The sequence below is a fragment of the Canis aureus genome, chromosome 20, assembly GCF_053574225.1.
Source record: "Canis aureus isolate CA01 chromosome 20, VMU_Caureus_v.1.0, whole genome shotgun sequence".
In the NCBI taxonomy this organism is placed as follows: domain Eukaryota; kingdom Metazoa; phylum Chordata; class Mammalia; order Carnivora; family Canidae; genus Canis; species Canis aureus.
In genome coordinates, this window is record NC_135630.1 from 7,750,209 (window position 1) to 7,771,572 (window position 21,364).

The 21,364-nt window shown below is 48.0% G+C and overlaps 1 protein-coding gene across 2 annotated transcripts in view; it reads left to right on the forward strand.

The window, feature by feature from the left end:
• RNF150 (ring finger protein 150) overlaps positions 1-21,364 on the forward strand; it is a 241,884-nt gene that overhangs the window by 190,652 nt on the left and 29,868 nt on the right. For both annotated transcript variants that reach the window (XR_013358684.1, XM_077860935.1), the window contains exon 6: positions 6,604-6,814. Coding sequence is in view for 1 of the 2 variants with exons in the window: in XM_077860935.1 (XP_077717061.1) it covers positions 6,604-6,814 (211 nt within the window). In the remaining variant the exon portion in view is untranslated. The remainder of the gene's footprint in view (positions 1-6,603; positions 6,815-21,364) is intronic.

A 21,364-nucleotide genomic window follows, 5' to 3' on the forward strand; every position in this document is an offset into this window, starting at 1 on the left:
GAGAGCAGCCTCCCCCGTCCCCTCCACTCTGCTACACCCCCTGCTGTCACTTCTCACTGCTAATGGCAGAGAGTGAAGAGAATGTTAACGGTCCCGAGATATCACTAAAGAAGAAAGGACCAGATATCAGGGGTTTCCTTCAATGCCGAGGGGCTAATTATCCTCGGACCATCAGGGTGGCCCCGTCGGAGAGGGCAAACCTGAAGCATTGTGAGGTCCTGCCGTGGCTGAATTTTCTACCCGGTACCAGCTGCCTCCCTGCTGGCTGGATGCTGTTTTTCATGGTTGATACACCGAGCACAAATCAACTTGTGTGATGCTAGCTTGGAGCTGGATTTTGAAAGGCAATGCATTAAATTTTCAGACCAGGGTTGTGAATGCATAATGCATTCAAGGTGAAAATCAATTACAGTGAACATGAAATATCAGTAAGAACCCAACATCTCTACCAGATACGAGGAGCTTAGGAAATGGAGCTCAGGGTTTGGACTTTTCACATTTCTAGCTGCAGCTGGCTCATACAGGGGAGGGGGGAAATGTGTGTACGTGTGTGCTTGCATATGTGCATGTTGTCTTTAGTCGCCAAAATCTTTAGAGCACTTACAATTAAAGGCAGACAGCCGCTTTATTTGACCCAGCACCTATTCCTCACGATATTTTCGAAGCTCCTAAATGTCGATCCCAGTGCCTCCCGGTCAGGACAATGAAACCAAACCACCCCTGGTAGTTAAGTTCTGTATTAACTAGTATTTGACCTCAGACTTCTCCAGAGAAGGTATGACTTCTCCAGAAGCTACTTGAGAATGAGCTGAGGATATGGGTATTGTTTTAAAAATAGAATTATCAGGTGGCCTTCGGGCTTATTTCCAAAATTAACAACATTTTTACTTTTTAGCAGTTGGACATCTTGTTCACGGCTCCATACCCACCAAGTAAGAAAGATAGGGTTTTACTTAGCACACTGACTTCCAGAAAAATAAACACTGGTAGCATCTTTTGAATTTTACCAAGGATTCATAAAGGGCAGCCGAACAGGAACAGGAACATGACACACATCTGAGCTCGACCCAGGGAACAGAACATCCTCCAGGAAGAAGAGGGCATGTGTGCTACTTCTCGGGAAGCACCAACGCATATGGCTGCCCTCATGCCTCCCCAGGGCCTTTCTGGTTTTGTCCTAGAGGATGATACTGACGTCTGGATCTGGGAGGAATCTGGGATGTTGTTCCACTCCATACTTTGCCATTGGGTGCAAATATACGTGCCTAAACTGTACCAAAAAGATGACGTGTTATTGCACTCCTGTAACTTTCCATGTCACTGAACAAGCTCACAGCCTTCTCAATTAGCAAATACTTCCCATAGCTGGCTGAAACCCTTTCTATGCAGCTTAAAGAGATTGTTTTATCATTTTTCTAAGTTCCTTGTACTCCATTCTCAAGGAAAATTGAAAAGAGCTTGTCCATCTCTACCAAGTGATGCCTGTTGGTTCTTACCTCTGTATCCCTTTCATATGCTTAAGTGCCCAGTAAATGCCTGTGGCATTGCTGCCCTCCAGACTCAGTCACAGAATCATATTTATGAAATTCAATCTGGTCTTCCTTTGAACAGTGTCCGCTCACCAAGGATTCAGTTGTAATCTTGGCCAACTCAATTGTCCAGATACAGGTGGTAAGGTGTTTCGGCTTGTTTTGCGGTTTTGCTCCTGTTGCCTCTGAGTATCCTTGTGTACACCCGTACTAGAGGGCAAATACATGTCAGTGGAGAGCTGAAAGCTGGGGACATTTTCGTGATTGGATTTCCCTCGGATGAGCTAGTAGTGAGTGAAAGCCCAGCTGGCAGATCAGGAAATTCCTATTGCAGTAGGTATCTTTTTTTTATTATTATATTTTGCCAAGAGAAATAAACTATTGGGACCACCTGAGTGGTGCAGGGAGTTAAGCATCCTTCTCTTTTTCAGCTCAGATCATGATCTCAGGGTCATGAGCTCGAGCCCCGCATCGGGAGTTCTGCTCGGGATTCTCCATCTCCCTCTGCATCTCCCCCTGCTCTCTCTCACTCTCTCACTCTCTCACTCTCTCTAAAATAAACCTTTAAAAAGAGAGAGAGAAAGAAATCAAATACTACATTGTAAAGAGGGCAGGGGCGCTTTCTTCATCCCTTTATCTACACAACGGTGCCTCCTGTCTTCCCAGTCAGGTCTAGGCGTGTCTTTGTAGAATGATGGGACCCAGGTCTTAGTCAGTACTCACTCCTACAAGGTACCATGTCAACCAGGCCATTCATATCCCAGAAAACACCTTCTCCTATCACTGTTGCCCTGATATGAATAGGATGAGAGATGTTGAATAGAAAATCCCATGTAGCTGGAGTATTCCCAAGTTCCTGACTCTTTAGGGGTTGGCTTATTTGAGGAGTAGCCCCATGCTCACCTGAGTTCGAATACCTTTACCATATTCACTTGCAGATGGCATTTGACATCCTCTGCCAAACATCATGACTGTCATTTCTCTTAGACGTATATAAATTGGATTTCTTTTCAAAATATTCTTCTATTTGATGAACCACTTAGCGTGGATGTGAACTGTGAGTTTCTCTAAGTTGCGGTCTACTCAATACCGTACTCATGCGTGCCACCAGTCACAGTCTCACTGACATAATTAGCTCTTTCTCTTTTCCCCTTCTGTTAAAGATATAATACTAGTTCCCACTAGTCCCCAAAGTAAAAGGAAACACTCCGCATCAAAATTAATGACTTTAAAAAAAAAGAAAAGAAAAGAGATAAAACGAAGCAACGATATCAACAAGCAAAGTCAACATTTTGAAAAATATGTCACTTGTTATCACATCTATGATTGTGTTCAGATGCTTATGGATGAAAGACCAAGCAGCACAGTATGCTCGTCGTGAAATCTTTGCTGACACCCCACACACAGTTGCTTTGCTTATGTTTTTATATAGTGTAGGGGAAGGAAAAAACATGTTTTCCCTTCTACCCTCCTAGTTCTCCAGCTGGGGCCCCGTAAATGAGACTGGTTAAAGATTAACAAGAGAAAAACAACCAGACATTTATTAACATGTGCATTGCACATGCACACGGGAGCACTTAGGGATGAGTAACTCCAAGGGGTGGTCAGAACTTGGACATTTAGAGCATCTTCACAGAAGAACAAATTTTTAAAGAAGCGAAAAGACAAAGGTAAAGGACCTGGAGTTTAGTTTCTAGGGCAGCAAATTGTGGGAAAGCACTCAGCTGAGGCAAACTAATGGCAGATAAGGGCGTGTTAGGAAGGTGTGTTATTACAGATCCATTTTGGGCATCAACTCCCAGACTCCGGTGATGAGAATGTTCTTCTCTTCCTGGTGCAAGGAAGGGGGCCACCTCTACAATTTATATCCTACTTTCAGGCAGATGGGAGGAGGGCAGAGAATATTTCTTTATCTGCTTCTTTTCAACTGTGTTTAGCTCAAAATAATCCTCATGCCAATGGCAACATTTGGGGGTGGCATATTCTGCTACCATTGAATAGCATACCTTACCTTCGCACAAAACTAGACAGTTTTTTTTTTATTTTATTTTATTTTAACTTGACAGTTTTTAAAGCACTCTCTCAAATCCTCCCGTAATTGATCTAGGGCAGATACTGACATTCTCAGCTTTTCATAGTAGTAAACTGAGACTCAAAATGTTCAAATTGACATCTACCGAGTACCTAATAATTGTCAGACACCATATGCGGGCATGAAACTCAAGATCAACGTAATGTAGTGGCTTTAAAAAGCTCATGTCTCACTTATAAATGGAATCTAAAAAACTGAACTCCTAGAAACAGAGAACATCCTGGTAGTTGCCAGAGGCCGAGGGTAGGGGTAGGGGTGAAATGGGCAAAGGTGGTCAAATTATAAGATAAATAAATCCTGGGGACGTGAAGCACAGCGTGGTAACAATCCTGTGTTGTATATTTGAAAGTTGCTAAGAGAGTCGATCTTAAAAGTTTTCATCACATGAACAAACTTGTAGCTATTTGGGGTAATGGGTAGTGACTGAACCTATGTGTTAATCATTTTCCAGTATATATATATATACAGTATATATACTGGAAAAATATATATATATATACACTGGAAATATATATATATATAGTTTTATATATATATATATATATATATCAAATCATTCTGTTGTCTAAACTACTACAATATTACATGTCAGTTATATCTGAATAAAGCTGGGAGGGAGAAAGCTTGTGGAGTAGTAGTGTGAGACCAGCACAGCTACAAATAAACCATAACAGAGAGAAAAATGCCTATAAAGTGTCACAATATCAAAGATGCTACCTGGGAGGGAACGCTACTTAGCAAAGGTGACATTTGGCCTGGGAATTGAGGGATGATTAGGAATTCATCACAGCCAGTTTGAGACCTGGGGATGGTTGGTGCTGAGCAGAGGAACAACATAAGCTGCAGCCCTGGGATAGGGAATATATGCTCTGTGTTTCCAAAGGCTGGGGTAAGGGTTTAGAGACCCTGTTTTGCCCCACCAAGGAGCTTATAATTCGTTCCTTAAGAGAAATGAAGCATCATACCTGTGTGGTGGTGGTAGTGGTGGTGGTGGTGGTGGTGGTGGTGGTGTTTTAAAGAGGGCTCTGATGAGAAAGTAGGGAATAGGATATCTCAGGGAAGAAACTTTAAGGAAATGGGGAGGCTGCGAATGGGGAGAGATCATTTGGAACATACCTGCTCATGTCCAGTGTCACAATGTCTAAGTTTAGTAAATATGGTGGGTTGGTCATTCAGTGAACTGACTTTTGATAACTTGGGTTTCAAGGAATTAGCTCACTTCCAATAGAGATGAAGAAGGTGAAATGGAAAGAGAATACAGAAAAAGAAGGAATGAGCTGAATTTGAGACTTTTATGAGATTGATGGAGATCTCCAACTGACTATTGGAAACACAGGCGTGGAGCTTGGGAGACTGGTTTAAGAGTGGAAAATTAGGGATCCCTGGGTGGCACAGCGGTTTAGCGCCTGCCTTTGGCCCAGGGTGTGATCCTGGAGACCCGGGATCGAGTCCCACATCGGGCTCCCGGTGCATGGAGCCTGCTTCTCCCTCTGCCTGTGTCTCTGCCTCTCTCTCTCTCTCTCTCTCTCTCTCTGTGTGTGTGTGTGTGACTATCATAAATAAATAAAAAAAATTTAAAAAAAAAAGAGTGGAAAATTAGGACAAGAGTCCTCCACTTTGGATTTCTTGCTTTGTGCTCCCAGGGAGTCCATGAGTAACACAGTATATAGTCATGTAGTGATGTTAATTCAATCAGTGCCAATCCAGAATTTTCCTCACCTAATTCTGCCTGTCCTGATCTACATCTATTGGGAGTGCAAAACCACAGAATTACCATCCCACGAGGCAACATTGATGTTTAAATGAAGAAAAAAAAAATTAATTCATAGCTATTCTTAGTATTTCTCAAGACCATATCTCTGCAACACTATCTTTTTAAAATAATCTTTGAGTTTAGAAGAGTCATAACAACTAAAAATCATTTTTAAACCTGTTTGAGAGGGGCCCCTGGGTGGCTCAGTCAGTTGAGCGTCTGCCTTCGGCTCAGGTCATGACCCCGGGGTCCTGGGATCGAGCCCTGTGTCAGGCTCCTTGCTTCTCCCTCTCGCTCCTTCTCTCTCTCTATCTCTCTCTCCTGTCAAATAAATAAATAACATCTTTTTTAAAAAAGCAAAAAACAAGTAAAAGCTGTTTGAGATATATTCAATATAATTTCGCAGAACTAAGACCAAAGAGAAAAACTTGCAAAGAATAAGATTTTGCCCAAAGGTAGATTAGTCTCACAAAGCTGGTCAACACAGGCGGCCTTGCAACACGGAGAGCTCCCCATTTTTCTATTACTCAGTGAGGCTGTCAGAGATCTGAGGATGAGGCCCCGGAGGGAGGGGAAATCTCGTAATGAGTGGATAATTAGACGAGATGGTATCCACACGAGTGGATAAAATTTTAATTTAGAGGATTTGACAAACGTTTGATCAATTTGCATGTTAAGCGAATAGGTTATTTTTTTTACAGCTAGTTTTTGGCTTACGTTTAACCGCTGCCACGACAAAAATGCCCTCACCCTGTGCTTTTGTGTGTATCTCTAATGAACAGTTCGCCATGAGTTCGATTCCGGGCCCCCTCCCTGCTCTCATGTCATCGGTGCATTTGCAAACGGCGCATGGGTTAGGGGGTGATGACCAGCTGCCGGCTACTTCCTATATGAGGAGCAAACTGCATTCAGGGCAGGGCTGTCATTATAAATAAATACAGCGGCCCCTCCCACGCCACTGCCAAGTATTATATTAATACGTGAATATTGCTGCTTCTGGAATTAGAACGTCATATCTAGATCTAAACAGACCCCTTGGAAAGGGCAATTTGGGAAGATGTTTTCATGTTAATTGCAGAAACTATAATGGAATGTATTTTTTTAACTGATCCGGGAGGAAACAGTAAAGAGCTTTGGTTTCCCACCGAGACAAAATGTTTAGGCTGTAAACCCTTCCTCTCGAACTTGGCGACGAACGCTCAGGACCGATGCTTTTCCGTTCCTATCAGCCCAATGCCGACTGCATGGACGACCTGCCCACCGACTTCGAGGGGTCCCTGGGAGGCCCGCCCACCAACCAGATCACGGGCGCCAGCGACACGACTGTAAACGAAAGTTCAGTCACTCTGGACCCTGCCGTGCGGACCGTGGGAGCCTTGCAGGTGGTTCCGGACGCGGAGCCCACCCCGCAGGACGGAGAGGTCGTCTTTACCGCCAACGGTAAGTGCTCGGCCCGGACGCGCCGGGGCGCACAGGGTGGTTGGCACACGGGGGTTAGAGAAAGACGCTGGTCTTCAAGAAGAAGTTAAGTGAGTATATACCATGGCCAGCCGAGCAGTCATACTGCCCGGCCCTGAGCAGCCCATGCCAGGGTCGCCCGGGCCCAGCCTGCCTCCCGCCCAGGGCCTGACCCCGGGCCCGGGATCAAGTCCCGCATCAGCTCCCCGCAGGGAGCCTGCTTCTCCCTCGGCCTGCGTCTCTGCCTCTCTCTCTGGGTCTCTCATGGATAAATACATAAATACTTAAAAAAAAAAAAAAAAAAAAGCAGCAGCAGCAGCCCAGTGCTTTCCAAAGGCAGCAGGCCGGACAGCAGAGCGGGGTGCGTCCTGCCTCCCTGCCTTGCACAGCGTGGCCTTCCCCATGGTACCTGAGTGGGTAGGGCAGCGGTTCGGGTCTCTGCAAGTGGAGGGCAAGTGGAAAGGCAACTGCAAGGGACCCTTAGTGGGATTGGGGTAGACACAGCCCTGCTCCCTCCACGTGAGAGAGAGAGTTTGCTCTGGGCTGAACAGACTGGCCCGGGCTGCGTGCAGGGGGTGCTCTCCCCTTTGCTGCAGGGCTCCAATGTAAATGGCATTTCTGTAGATGGGCGTTTTTACGGTGCCACCTAAACCCCCCTACACGGCAGGCGGCATCTTACACCGCCTTTTGGAGTCCTTCCCCATCCTCTACATGTGCTCTGACTCTGGTTCTATTTGATGGTAGTCATAAAATTTATCTTGATATTTTATTTATTTATTTGAGAAGAGAGAGGGGGGGCCACTAAAGACAGAGCAAGCATGAGTCGGGGTGCAGAAGGAGGGAGAGAAGCAGGATGCCTGCCGAGCCGGAAGCCCGATGCGGGGCTCGATCCCAGGACCCTGGGATCATGACCTGAGCCGAAGGCAGACCCTTAACCATTGCCTGAGCCACCCAGGCGCCGCCCGCCCCCCACCCCGCCATGTAGTTATAAAAATATTAAATAACTGTGTTAGCACCGAGATTGAAGCTAAAACCTAAAGTACGGCTCTTATTCTCATACAGTAGAGAGAAAAGCTTCCCGAGAAAGAAAAGCAGCATGCAAATTAACTTAGGTTTAAGGTTTAAGGGTGGGTGGATATTGAAATTAAAAAAAAAAAAAAAGATGTATTATTTCTCTTGATAGAAGTAACCTATTCACTCTAGAAAATTCAGAAATGGAGAAAAGCAGGGGAAAGCCTTTGGGATATTTCCTTTTCAGTCGGTCTCTTTTTTACATATTTGTGATATTTGTAGAATTTGTAAAAATCATTCGGGCAGAAATGTAAAGATAGGCTTTTTTGCGGATGAAGGTCTTACGGCCGAAAGATTGGAACATGAAGCAAAGAATAAAAAAAGAATGCAAAAGTCACTCAGTACCCCACCTAGAAATAATCGCTCTTGACATTTGGGTGTGTTTCCTGATACTCTTTTACGGCAGAGCTGAGACAGTCCCATAAGGGTTGCTGCTGAGCATCGTAACTGGAGCGTCCACGGGTTCTCAACAGAAAGTAACTTCAAGAGGAACGTGGTGGCAAATAGCTGCCCCTGCCTGGCATCTTAGTGTTGGGTGGATGAGAATTTTAATTTTGGAAGCTTGACTTGTTAGAGGCCTAACGCCCTCAATATTGAAAGAGTGACCTTTACACGTTAGCGGTCCTTTTTTTTTAATAATAAATTTATTTTTTATTGGTGTTCAATGTGCCAACATACAGAATAACACCCAGTGCTCATCCCGTCAAGTGCCCCCCTCAGTGCCCGTCACCCAGTCGCCCCCACCCCCCGCCCTCCTTCCCTTCCACCACCCCTAGCTCGTTTCCCAGAGTCAGGAGTCTTCATGTTCTGTCTCCCTTTCTGATATTTCCCACTCATTTCTTCTCCCTTCCCTTATATTCCCTTTCACTATTATTTATATTCCTCAAATGAATGAGACCATATAATGTTTAGTCCTTAAAGACGAATTCGATCCCTTTGTTTTGAAGACCTCGTTGGGCGCTAATACGGTAAGTCACGTATGTAATTCACATTTTCTGTGGTCAGGGTAAAAAACATGGGTTAAGCTCATTTTAACGCCATATTTTATTTAACCCAATACGCTCAACATATTTTACATTCTTTCTCTTCTGTTAACTCCTCAAAATGTGGGGTGTGTTTTACATTTCCGGCACCTCTCTGTTGGAGCAAGCTGCATTTCAAGTGCTTAAGAGCCACATGTGGCTAGTGGCTACCATACCAAAGAGCATAGTTCTAGAATGCTCGTCATTTTCAGGATAGGAGGACCTTAAAAGTAATTTAATCTTTACCGTGATAAGCTTCTAATTTTTAGCATGAGACAGTCGTGGCCCGGAAGGGTAAGTGGCTGATGCCGATCAAACAAGAAGTTCCCTGTCCAGAGTACGAGATTGTCCTGCAGTTTTTCCATTTATCGACATCTTTGCTTAGCCTCAGACATTTCACTGTTCGTTGTCTTAAGTGAAGTATATGGAAAGGCCTGACAACATTTTGCTAGCAGTTCAGAAACATGGAAGGCATAGCTTTCCTCAAACCCGTACGAAGAACCCCATCAAAAATGGATCCTTTCCAAAAAAAAAAAGATCCTTTCCCTTGCCATAAAATATTATTTCACGTTCAAGAGAAAATGTGTCATCTGTGAGATTCCTTATTTTTCAGGGCGGATACATACTTCATATATCTCCATAAAGCCTGGATGACAAATGGCAAGGATAACTTGTGGGCTGAAATACATCCAAAAAATGAAATATAGAATCATGGTCTGTACCCATATAGTTCGGAATCCCTAAGCTCTTTGTGCCTGACATAGACTCAGGGCGTTTAGGCCATGGCAGGCGTTCAGTAGATGTGTTCAGTCTAAGCTTGAAGCAGGAGGCTCCTGCTCAACAGAAGGAGAAATGCCAGGTCATTGTCAGGGAAGATATTGGTAAATTTGAGGAAACAAGAGGCCTGAGGCCATATCTGTGGTCAGAAGATTGATGGTATACGGGACTAGGGCTAGAGATGTCAGAGACCCAGTGCAGAAACTGAGTTTATTCTCCAAATATTTTCCCCGACCATTTATTTCCAATTAGTTTTATTTGTTGGGATTTAACAGAATATTCCAAACACAGTCATTCTGATTAGGTATTAATCGTTTATACCCTTAACTGAACGGCTTTAGATTCCTTAAGGAGAAAATCCTTTGCTTTGTAAAGGTTTGTAAATTGCCTAGTGCCCTAACTCAAATAACTAACGCATAAATGAACAAACACAGATGTGTGAATAAAGGGGTGAAAAGATTCAAATTCTCATCAACACAGTCGTAACCAGCTCTAATGCTGTCTAAAAATAACGTGGGTGGAGAATGAAGTGTCGTTGGCATGCACTATTGCCGCAAATTGCAAATAAAGAGCCCAGTCGAGGTGGGACCTGACTTTTCTTTACATTATCCTTTCCCACCTCACATCTCTACAGACCCAGAAAATGACTAGAAAACGAGGGAATAACAGTAGCTATCAAATACACCACATCAACAGTGCCTCAGGCACCCTTTTAAGTCCTATGAGTTAAATATGATTTTTATTATCATTTTACTGATGCAGAAATGGAGGCACAGCAAGATTCGAGTGATCGGCCCGAGGTGCTAGCTAGTGACAGGTGGGGCCGGCAGTCAGAGGACTCTCTGGCTCCGGAGCTCCATGCTTAGCCACGCAATACTCAGAGGATGGACAAGGGAAGAAAATAAACACAGTTGCTTGCTCCCTTCTTTCATGTATTTATTCCTTTCCCCCCATTTTTCTAAATCTCTGAAAGAGCAAAAATGTGCACAGCTCCTACTCTCATGCCCGTCCCTACCTCCACTCTTCCCGTCTGGCAAATGGTGTTGGTGTGTGATCAATCAAACGCGTGTAAAAGTCATTTCAGCACTCAAGGGGGGGGAAGGTGTAGAACAGATTGCCTGTAGAGTGAAGAGGGGAAAATCTGGCATTAAAGGATCATCTCCAGTTCTCGGGAAAGGGAAGAAAGAAAAGCATCGACATAGCAAAGGAAATCCAAAGACGTTGCAAATCCGGCATTTGGGAGGAGGATGTTCTCATATGCATGAACCCGAATGCTTCTGAATTTCTGCCTTTTGCAACCTCGCGTGGCCGTCCCCAGTCGCACACTGTTCCTCCTGCATCTTGGTGCAAGGGGTCATTTGCATGAACACCCAGATGTCCCTCGCGGGTCTTTCCCTGCGAATTGCACCCAGAACACACTTGGCCTCTGACTCCCCGGGCCCAGGCTGCAGGCTCCTAGATTTGCTCCACACGGAAAAGAGCTTCTGAGGATCAGAGAAAGACACAGCTAAACACACAGCTCTGTGTGGCTGCAGACTGCAGACAAGAGCCAGAGAGAGACGCAGAAGGAGAAGACTCTACTACCGCTCCCCAGAAACATTCGGTGCCAGCCCAATCTTCTTGGGACCGTCTGAAACCTTCCCTTTCCTTTTTGAGGAAATCGTCCGTTTGCCTTATCGGGTCACTGCCCTACGCAGCCCTCTAGCACTGTTTCTCGGTCGTCACCCACCTGCCACTCCTTCTGCCTCCAACTAGAAAAAGGCAGCACTCGGCCCAGGGGGTGGAGGGTGGAGGGTGGGAGGCCTGGAGGGTGCTGGGAGCTAGAAGGAGACATGGAGATGGGCCAAATCGAGACACCGCCAAGCTGCTCCCGTGCCTGTGGGCACGTGCCGGAATGTGTCTGGCCGGGAGGCCGGGTCTTCAGGCTTCGCAGAAGGAGGCGATGCCTGCGAATTATTATGTACTTGGCCAGTCGAGGTGAGACGTGGCACGGGATTCCTCCGGGAGACCACCTTCCCCAACTTCCTGTCGGTTCTGATCCTGGGGGGGGTGGGGAAGCGCAGTGTATCCAGCATTTTAAGCAGACACCATTTGTGATGTGTTTAAAATGCATCCTTGTTTTGGCCTCTCTGCCACTTTCAATGTACTGAGTGGGTATCATGCTCTCCTACCGTGGGTGGCAATACCTGCAGGCCCAGGACCTGGCTCACTCCTAGGTGACTGGCAGTCCTGAAAGTCCCTGCAGGTCCCGACACAGATTCTCTGGCAGGGCCCTCTTCCTTGGAATGTCCATGCCTCGGGACAGACGGGTGCACCTCTTGCCTACTCACAAGGCCCCCTGCCGCCCGCTGCAGCCTCCGTCTGCGGAAGGGCCTTTACCCTCTAGGCCCTTGTGCGTAGGGCCCGAGTGGAGCCCACCCCAGCCCTGGCTCCTCCCCCATACCCGCCCTGACAGTCCTCTCCAGTCCAGCCCTGTCTGGCCCCTGATCTCACGCGGGCCATCCGCCTCTCCTCTCTACCCCCCCACCCCGGGCAGGGAAGAGACCTGAGTCACAGTCTCCTTTGCCTTTTCAAAGCCTTAAGTCAGTTCTCTCGGAGTCCTGTCTACAAGGACGCATTTCAGAATCCCCACCAGGGTTCCCTTCTAGGAACCCCTCCCTGAGCCCGGGTCGGGGGAGCCAGCTCTTCCCCACCCATTTTGCTAGAGGGATGGGATTGAGCAGGACACTGCCCAGACACTTCTCTGCCTCCTCCTCCTGCTCCCTCGTCTTTATTACCTCAAAATGGGTGGTGCAGTCAAGAATCCCAGAACAGGTTCCCCTTTGTACCCATTATACATGCAGCAGTGGGCTGGGGAGCAAAGGGGAGGGAGGGGGGCCTGTCTTGCTTCTTCGCTGTCCAATGCCCCGTCAGTAGAAACAGTCAGGAAGGACCCCCTGAGTGCAAAAGAATTGATTTCTGAACATCCTGGTGATCTTTACTGGAGGGACCACAGTCTTATCCCTGAGTGCTACTAAACTATGGTTTCTTTCCAAAGAACCTAGAGATGGGTCGGCCTTTTGGGGGAAAAAAAATACGTTCATAACTCTTTAAAATGCATCCATGAGACAAAAATAATTGCTAAAGCACAGCTGAAACTGCAGCCCAGGAAAAAAGCCATTTATAGGGGGGAAATGCCACTAACAGCTCCCCCTGCGATTCCCAGGAGCTCTCCAGGGACACATACTCCATCCTAATTATGGAAAAAAAACTTCCAAAAAGTTCATTCAGACACTCGCGTATAGTCTCTGGAATGATTTGCTTCCTCTGATTTGAGGGACTCAGCAGAAGCCTCTCTGAGGATCCTTCATTCCTAGAGACACAGTCTCTTAAAATTAGGCCAAAGGGGACATCCACTCATTTTTTTTTTAAGTTCTTTGTTTACTATTTGGGGAGCAGTTGGTGAAGCACTCCGGACATCTACATTCAGAAGTTTTAAACGCCCCTCGCCTTGCTCTGACCACAGCCTGGACGTGAAAACAAGATAGACCGTGCATTCGGGAATTTTCCAGGGAACCCGGTTTTGAACCTCTGAGTCAAGACAACTGAGAGAAAAAAGGGAGGGTTGGCATACGCGTCACGTTTCTGTTTCAAATGTGCAACTACGCTCTGCTATATTTGCAAAGCAGCAACTTCCAGGCTTTACATGACTGCAAAATATGCCGGTGCATCCAGAAAGAAGCACATCTACCCGAGGTCTTCCATGGTTTATGAGAGAGGACAAGAGTGAGTAGCCGCGTCCGCCCTTTTGACTTGCATCAAAGCCTGAAATGGCGAAGTCGCTACCCTTGACCCTGGATAAATATGCTGGCTGGCATCAGCAATGACAATGATCTCCCCTGGTGTCCGTGAGATTCACATTAATCCTGGGAAGATGCTTGCTTTGATTTATGAGGATAGGGCAGCCCCGGTGGCTCAGTGGTTTAGCGCTGCCTTAAGCCCAGGGCCTGATCCTGGAAACCCGGGATCGAGTCCCACATCGAGTCCCACATCGGGCCCTTGCAGGGAGCCTGCTTCTCCCTCTGCCTGGGTCTCTGCCTCCCTCTCTCTCTCTCTGTATCTCTCATTAATTTAAAAAAGATTTTTTAATGATTTATGAGGATATTCCATTGTGGCGGACAGCAGAATCAGCCAACCAGCCATCTCACAGTTTAGACCCCCTGGCATCTCCCCTTCAGGAGATAGTCCAGCCTCGGTGGACCACTCTGATACAGAACAAAGCGTCTGCAAACTGCGATACTGCTCCTCCCAGTCGTCGCCATGGCTCCTCGTGGGCCAGGTCCCTGGAGCAATCAGCCCCCCTGGTCTCTGAGCCATCCAGCTCACCAGCTCAAGGACAGCTTCAGCAGAGAGATGGCTGTTGTGAAGAGGAGAGATCTTTATGATGAGCACATGCCTCGATCATCAGGTGACCCAGATGGCAACCGCCCAATCCACCAGCCACCAGATTTTCCACAATAATGGTTCTCCTTGATTAAAAACATTTGCCAACCCAAGAGAGCCCACTCAGGGCCAGGCTCCCAGGGTTTTCCTGTCTTGGGCATCTGGTGCCTCTGCCAGGAAGCACTGAGGACCTGTAGATTTGCAAACAGCCTGAGAGAGAATTAATCCACTTAGACCACAGATATATCGCCCCTTGGAGCACTCAGCCCGGGCGTGACACACACCATCCACTCAGAAGAAACCTAACTTCCTGAAACAAAGGAACCCGGCCAGCAGACCGAATGCATCCATATCTGGGAATGTGACTCAGATGCTCTGAGCTACTCACTGAGAGCAGCATCTCCAGCTTGATGGCTTTCTCCCCGTGCCGTCCAGCTTTGGGCGAGTGTCGCAGCTCAGCAGCTGTTCTTGGGCAGCCCTGCATTTTGCCAGACAGCGTCACGCTGAATGTGGATCTCAGCGGGATGTGGCCACTGATGGCAGGAAACACAATTGGCAGGTCAGCATTTTTTCCATATTTGAGTAGCACGGAGGGCAACTAAGATAACATTTCTCTTTGCATTTCAGTTCTAAAGTGTATCGCGAGGAAATTCCAATTACTCAGAATTAAGAGAGCGGGAACAGCTGAAAATGCCTTTTGAGTGACATAAGAATGGGCTCGGGAAATTCAGAATCACAGGGTACCATAAGTCAAAATAGTTGAGAAATGAAATTCAGTGGTACAGGCAAAAAAAACAAACAAACAAAAAAAACAAGTAACTACCAGGCCATGACTGGAGCTGCTTTTGAGGTAAGATGGCATAAAGGAAATACCACTAGCTCAAGGGGGAAATTTGGGCCTTAGTCCCGATGTGGCCTCCGATTAGCTGTGTGACCTTGGGCAAGTCACTCAGCCTCTGCACTTGCATTCCCCCGATTATCAAATAAGATTTCTTTTTTCTTTTCTTTAAGATGTATTTACTTTAGAGAGAGAGTGTGTGTGTGGGTGTGAGCATATGTGAGTGGGGGGGGCAGATGGAATCCTCAAGCAGACTCCCCACTGGGTGAGGAGCTGGACATGAGGCACAATCCCACGACCCATGAGACCACGACCTGAGCCAAAACCCAAGAATTGGATACCTAACCGACTGAACCACCCGGGTACCCCGAGCAGATGATTTCTAAAATCCTTTCTAGTTCCATAACTCTGTGATTAAAATTAGACTCCCTCTTGGCACCCTTGCAAGGCCCACTGAGAAAGGCTCAGTCAAGATCTTGCATTCTCACTTGCAGGCTCTTCTTGCCGTCCAACCCCTTCCAGCACCACGAGGCCAACTAGCAGGGGACGGTACCCCCAGCTCTCTCCCCACTGCCACGTTCTCTGGGACAGAAGAGGGTCTTAGGAGGTGCAGCATCTCCTCCAACCAACTGAGCGTTTGGAAAGACAATGGGCATAGATGGCTGGACCAATACTGTCCAAGTCCCGGTTCCCTTGGGAACCCCTACACAGTGCAGCCTGGACCCAGAATGTCACAGCCATCTCCTCACAGGAGCTCTTAGGCACTACCTACCCAGCTCTTATACAGCCTTTAGTGGGGATTTTTTTAATATATACATTTATTTTTTATTGGTGTTCAATTTGCCAACATGTAGAATAACACCCAGTTCTCATCCCATCAAGTGCCCCCCTCAGTGCCCGCCACCCAGACACCCCCACCCCCCACCCACGTCCCCTTCCACCACCCCTAGTTCATTTCAGTGGGAATTTTTTAAATGATGGTTATGGTGGCATGGCATGGAAAGCAAAATACTAGGCAGAGCGACTCTTGATTCTGCTTTAATATCGATGCTATGCAATGGGAAGCAATACTTGGAAAAAAGCATTGAATTTCTTCAACAGATAGGGGTATGGGTGTGAGGCCTGTGTTCAGGTATTGATAACGCATAGGAATACACAGTTCGGCATTTAGTTCTAACTATACATACAGTTTTGGTGTATTTATAATGCTTTTTATTTTTACAGTTGATACCATATATATATATATATCCTCATTTTCTCTTAGGGAAGTAGTTAAGAAAGAAAGAAAAAAGAAAGAGAGAGAGAGAAAGAGAGAGAGAGAGAGAGAAAGAGAGAGAGAGAAAGAAAAAGAAAAGAAAGAAAGAAAGAAAGAAAGAAAGAAAGAAAGAAAGAAAGAAAGAAAAAAGAAAGAAAAGAAAGAGGAGAAAGGAAAAGCCCTGTAACATCTTTTGGAAGTGGCATTATTTCCATTTAACAAATGAGGGTGCTGAGGCCCAGATACCACATTCAGAATTTTCGGTCTCAAATTGAGGAAGAAAATCTCTCTCAGTGGGCCCCCGCCCCCCATCCCAGGGCAGGCACACTGTGTTGCTCCATTCATGTATCCCTCACACAATTTTAACAGAAATAACTGATAATCACCTAAGAAAAGCTCCAGTTCACCTAAATATTTTAGAACTAGACTCTGTTTTACTTGCCACTGAAATATTTAAGTGCCAGATGTTTTATTAAAGGATTTAGTTCAATTGGTTAACAAGCTGAATGCTAAAAATTAGATTTCCCTCTGTTAGAAACTATGAGGCAGAAACGTGTTTTGTACAGCGGCACTTAGTTTAATAATTAACTATTAAAGTAGTAGGAGTAAGAAATCTTAATATCCTCTTCCAAGGAGTTGAGGCTTGCTCTCTCCTGGCAGAAAGGAATCCATTCTTCCTAAGGTCCCAAAGCATGATTCATCCACCATATCTTGTTCCGTCTTCGTAATGTTCCGGTACAGCAGAAGCAAGTAGTGACATCTACTCTACCCCAAAAGGGAAAACTGAAGCAGAGGAGCTAAGGTGAATTCCTGCATTGGCCAAATTGTCTTTCCAATACTGGACCACAGTTACACCGGTTCTCTGCAGAGAAATGCCAGGAAACCTCACTTATTCCAGACTAATAGTAACATAGTTAAAAATCCAGTTAAAGCATGCCCGTGGGAAGTGGATGAAAAGTCGAGGGCATCAGGACTGGTCCTGGTAAAGGAACCACCTGGAATCAACTTGAGATTTCTGCCTATGCATGAAAGAGGTTTATCTCTGCTACCTAAGAAAGTCCCACCGAAGGGTTTATAAGAGATATAAACCCACATGGAGGGGGATCCCGGGGTGGCTCAGCGGTTCAGCGCCGCCTTTAGCCCAGGGCGTGATCCTGGAGACCTGGGATCAGGTCTCGATCCTGGACCTCGGGGTCACGCCCTGAGCTGCAGGGAGATGCTCAACCCCTGAGCCCCCAGGCACCCCTGGCCACAGTTTTTTCAAGTCACTTCCTAGTGCTCAGGCCAATAAGCTGGGATTCCCCGTGCTCTTTGCACCCTATGTCCGTCCCCCCGTTGTAAGACAGTCACCGAATGTTCAGTGTGCCTCCTAAACACCTGCACATGGACCACCTCCCTCTGCCGCTGCTGTGATCCAAGACCTTCGCCCCCGACCTCGCCGTCCTCCGAGCCTGCCCCGTCGCCGTTTCCAGCCTCAGCATCCCCCCCCCAGGCTGTGCCCTCACCCCGCTTCCTGGATAACCATCGACAGAAATCTGATCCTGTCGCTGTTTTGCTCAAAACATTTTATCACCTATGGGCTATGTCTCCGGCGGGCTGATACCTAAACAAATCCTGGAGCATCTGGCCGTGGCGTAGCTCTTTCTGGGCTTTAACCGCCACCACCACCACCACCCCCCCCCCCCCCGGCTGGTAGGTGGCACTCAGAGCTCCCAGGCCGCTGGTGGCTCCCGGCGCCCTGCCCCCGACGCCTCTTCGTCACCTGCCAGGCCGCGTGCATCTGTCAGGAGCACCTCATCTGCCCCCCCACGCAGAAGCCGGCGCTCCCCTTGGAACAGTCTTCTTCCAAGCAATAAGGTTTCTTAAGAAAGTACCTGTCAGGGGCCCCGGGGTGCAGGGTCAGCAGTGCAGCATCTGCCTCTGGCCCAGGGCATGACCCCGGGGTCCTGGGATTGAGTCCCACGTCGGGCTCCCTGCATCGAGCCTGCTTCTCCCTCTGCCTGTGTCTCTGCCTCTCTCTCTCTCCCTGTGTCTTTCATGAATAAATAAATAAAATCTTTAAAAAGAAAGTAAGTAAAGAAAGCATCTGTCACCCCAGTGAATTGATCAGACCTTAAAAGGTTTGGACTGTGGCTTCTCATCCTCACGTCCCCAAATCCAGCACAGTTGATGGCATAACGTTAGACTCAGCAAGCATTCATTGAATGAATGAATGAATGAATGAATATGCTAAAGAGTCTTAAAGAAATCAACAAAAGCATTAGCTAGAAGAGACTACGTCGTGATCCAGTTTTGTATTTTGTCTGCTAATGACAAGAGTAGCTCTGTTCTTCCAAGGATGCTCGAGCTGGACCCAGACAGCTGCAGACGAGCCTCCCTATAGCTCAGGGATGACTCCCTGACCCTCCCTGGGGGTCACAGCACAAATGCTGATGCCCCACCCCAAGGAACGAGGGGGAACTAATGCCTTGTGCAAATGGATCGATGATTTATTATTTATCGTTATTGATACGGGACTACCCAGCAGCAGTGGGGGCTTGCAGGCAGCAGAGAGCCACCGAGGCAGAAACAGCAACGGGGCGGGGCGGCGGGGGGGGGGGGGCGGACAAAGGGCCCCGCCTCAGCGAGCGAGCCCTGGAAGTGGCACAGCCAAGGGCCAGACGCCAGCACAGCCTAAGGAAGCTCTTCACTTTCTGTTTGACGCCGTTGGCGCTGCTCTTACTATTTTATGTTTGTCCACAATGAGCGGGGATGACCCTACCGAGAGCTAAGACGGGCTTGGGGGGGACCAGGTGCCTTTGGCATCACCGGGCATCTCTGGGCTCGGATCCCGGCCGCCCGCTGAGCCGGGAGTCGTGGCCCCAACTGCTTCACCATCCCTGGGCCTCAGTTTCCTTGAAAATCGTTCAGATAAAATCCACCTCCCCGGTTCCTTGAGGGGCGAAAGGGATCCATGAACGCGTGGCTGCCGATTCAGTGCCTGGCGCTCCGTAGGGCGAGGTGTCCTCGGTGCCACCCGCACGCCACCGCTCAGCGACGACGGCGAGGACAGCTGCATCGCGGATGCCTGTCGGGGCAACCAGAATGCCCCGATATCATAAAAATACCGACAAAGCACCTTTCTCTGGGATAGACTCCCAGGCCCAGGAGCTCTAGGTTGTATCCTACACCGTTCGCCTGCGGTGATGAAAATCGACCTTGCCTTGCTCTTCCTCAATTACCAGAATCGCTTCACATCCTGAGCCAGAACTGCATTCTCTTCCTCCCTAATTGGTCGTCGGAGCGCTGCGGGGTCATAAACTGCCGTCCTTATTGCCATGATCTCATAGAAAATAATGACGATCCTTCCAACACCATTTGCGGAGAAACCGCACAGGTCCTCGGGATCGTTACTGGGTGGCCCACCCATCAATCAGCATCCATTAGTGTCGGTTCCTAGAAAGCCATCCCTGTGACTCTCCGCACACGACCCTGTTTCGTGCTCAACAGACTGCAGCCCTACAAGTAACCGTAGAGGGTAGTGTTTTGAGCATACAGACCTGCGGGTGATCGATTTGTGGATTAACAAGTGACCTCAGAGTCACTAAGCCGGGGAACAGCGTAGAGCAAAAATTTTGGAGGTGCCCGTTATGTGAACCTCTGAGTTTTTAGCAAGTGGGCACCACATGCCCGCACAGAAAATCCACTGGGAGACCTTTAAAATACAGAAATCTCTAGCTCACTGGCTTTTCCTGAGGCGGTCCTCACTGTGCCTCCCCCCCCCCTTTGGGGATAACTTGCAGGGAAACTTGGAGAGAGAAGAAAACACCTGTGGCCCAAGGCTCCTCCCCGGCGGTGGAGTGATCAGTTAGGCCACGTGGGTCTGGTTGAGGGTGTAGGCCTGGGGGGGCGGGCGGGGACAACTCTCCATCCTCCTCACTCCAGAGGCTTCCCACAGAGCACACACACCGGGGCGGGAGCACGCGAGGTTTTCTGCACGCACGCGTACACACACGCAGACACCCGGACACAGTGTGCACACGCTCACGCACCACCACCAACCCCGGGGGCCTCGGCTCATCACCAGGACCACCAGGGAACAGACTGGGAATTCCCCGGGACCGCTGTGGGCAGAGGAAGCAAACTGTTGTCACGCGAGCTGGGGGTGAGCTCAGTCCTGAGAATGCTTCTGACAATGCTTTGGGGAGTAGCTACCATTTAAACATGGCAAGTTTTTTTTGTTTTTTGTTTTTTTTTTAGATTTTATTTATTTATTTATTTATTTATTTATTTATTTATTTATTCATGAGAGACGCAGGCAGAGGGAGAAGCAGGCTCCATGCAGGGAGCCCGACATGGGGCTCAATCCCGGGACCCCAGGATCACGCCCTGGGCTGAAGGCGGGGCTAAACCGCTGAGCCCCCCGGGCTGCCCACAGCAAGGTTTTATACACGAGAGTTGGAAGCAGCGGCCGCCCCGGGCCTCCTTCCCTGAGGGTGTGACTAGCTGGACCCGAGTCGTGACAGCCCCTCAGTGCAAGATCGTGTCCTCTGCAGCCCACCGCAGCTCTGTAACCACAAATTTAGGGACAGTTTCAGGGTGAACACTGAGGTCTAAAGGACAGTCACAGTTTCGAATTGTCCCGTTAGGCCTCATTGAAATAATAGCGTTGGTAACTCACGCGGTGCCACTGTTCGTGCTCCAGGCAGCATGCACAGTCCACCCCCACTGGGGACCACCGTTCCTGCGGGGAGAAGCCATTAGCAGGTTTGCAGACTACAGCTCGTTCCAAGAAATTTTTGCCAAACACCATTCATATAAATAAAGACTCACGCCTAAATCAGAGCTGTCGGCACAGGACACAGGAGAGTGTTGGCTGCACTTAAATTCCTGCCGTGCAACAGGAGCAACGGCTGAGTTTTTTTCAAGGAAACATAATACTGTAATAACACGGCAACTGTTGTTTCAATACGGAGTTAATTAGGAAACTGGATTTGGGAATCAAAGTCTAGTATCGGTTTAGTGTCCCAGGTAGGGTGTGCACGTGCGCGCGCGAGCGGAGGCCGGGAACACACACGCACACTCACACCCGCGTGCCTCAGAGTGCGCGTGTGCCCCGGGCAGGACCCCCGCGTGCACACACAGCCCACATGTAGGTGGCATCCGCA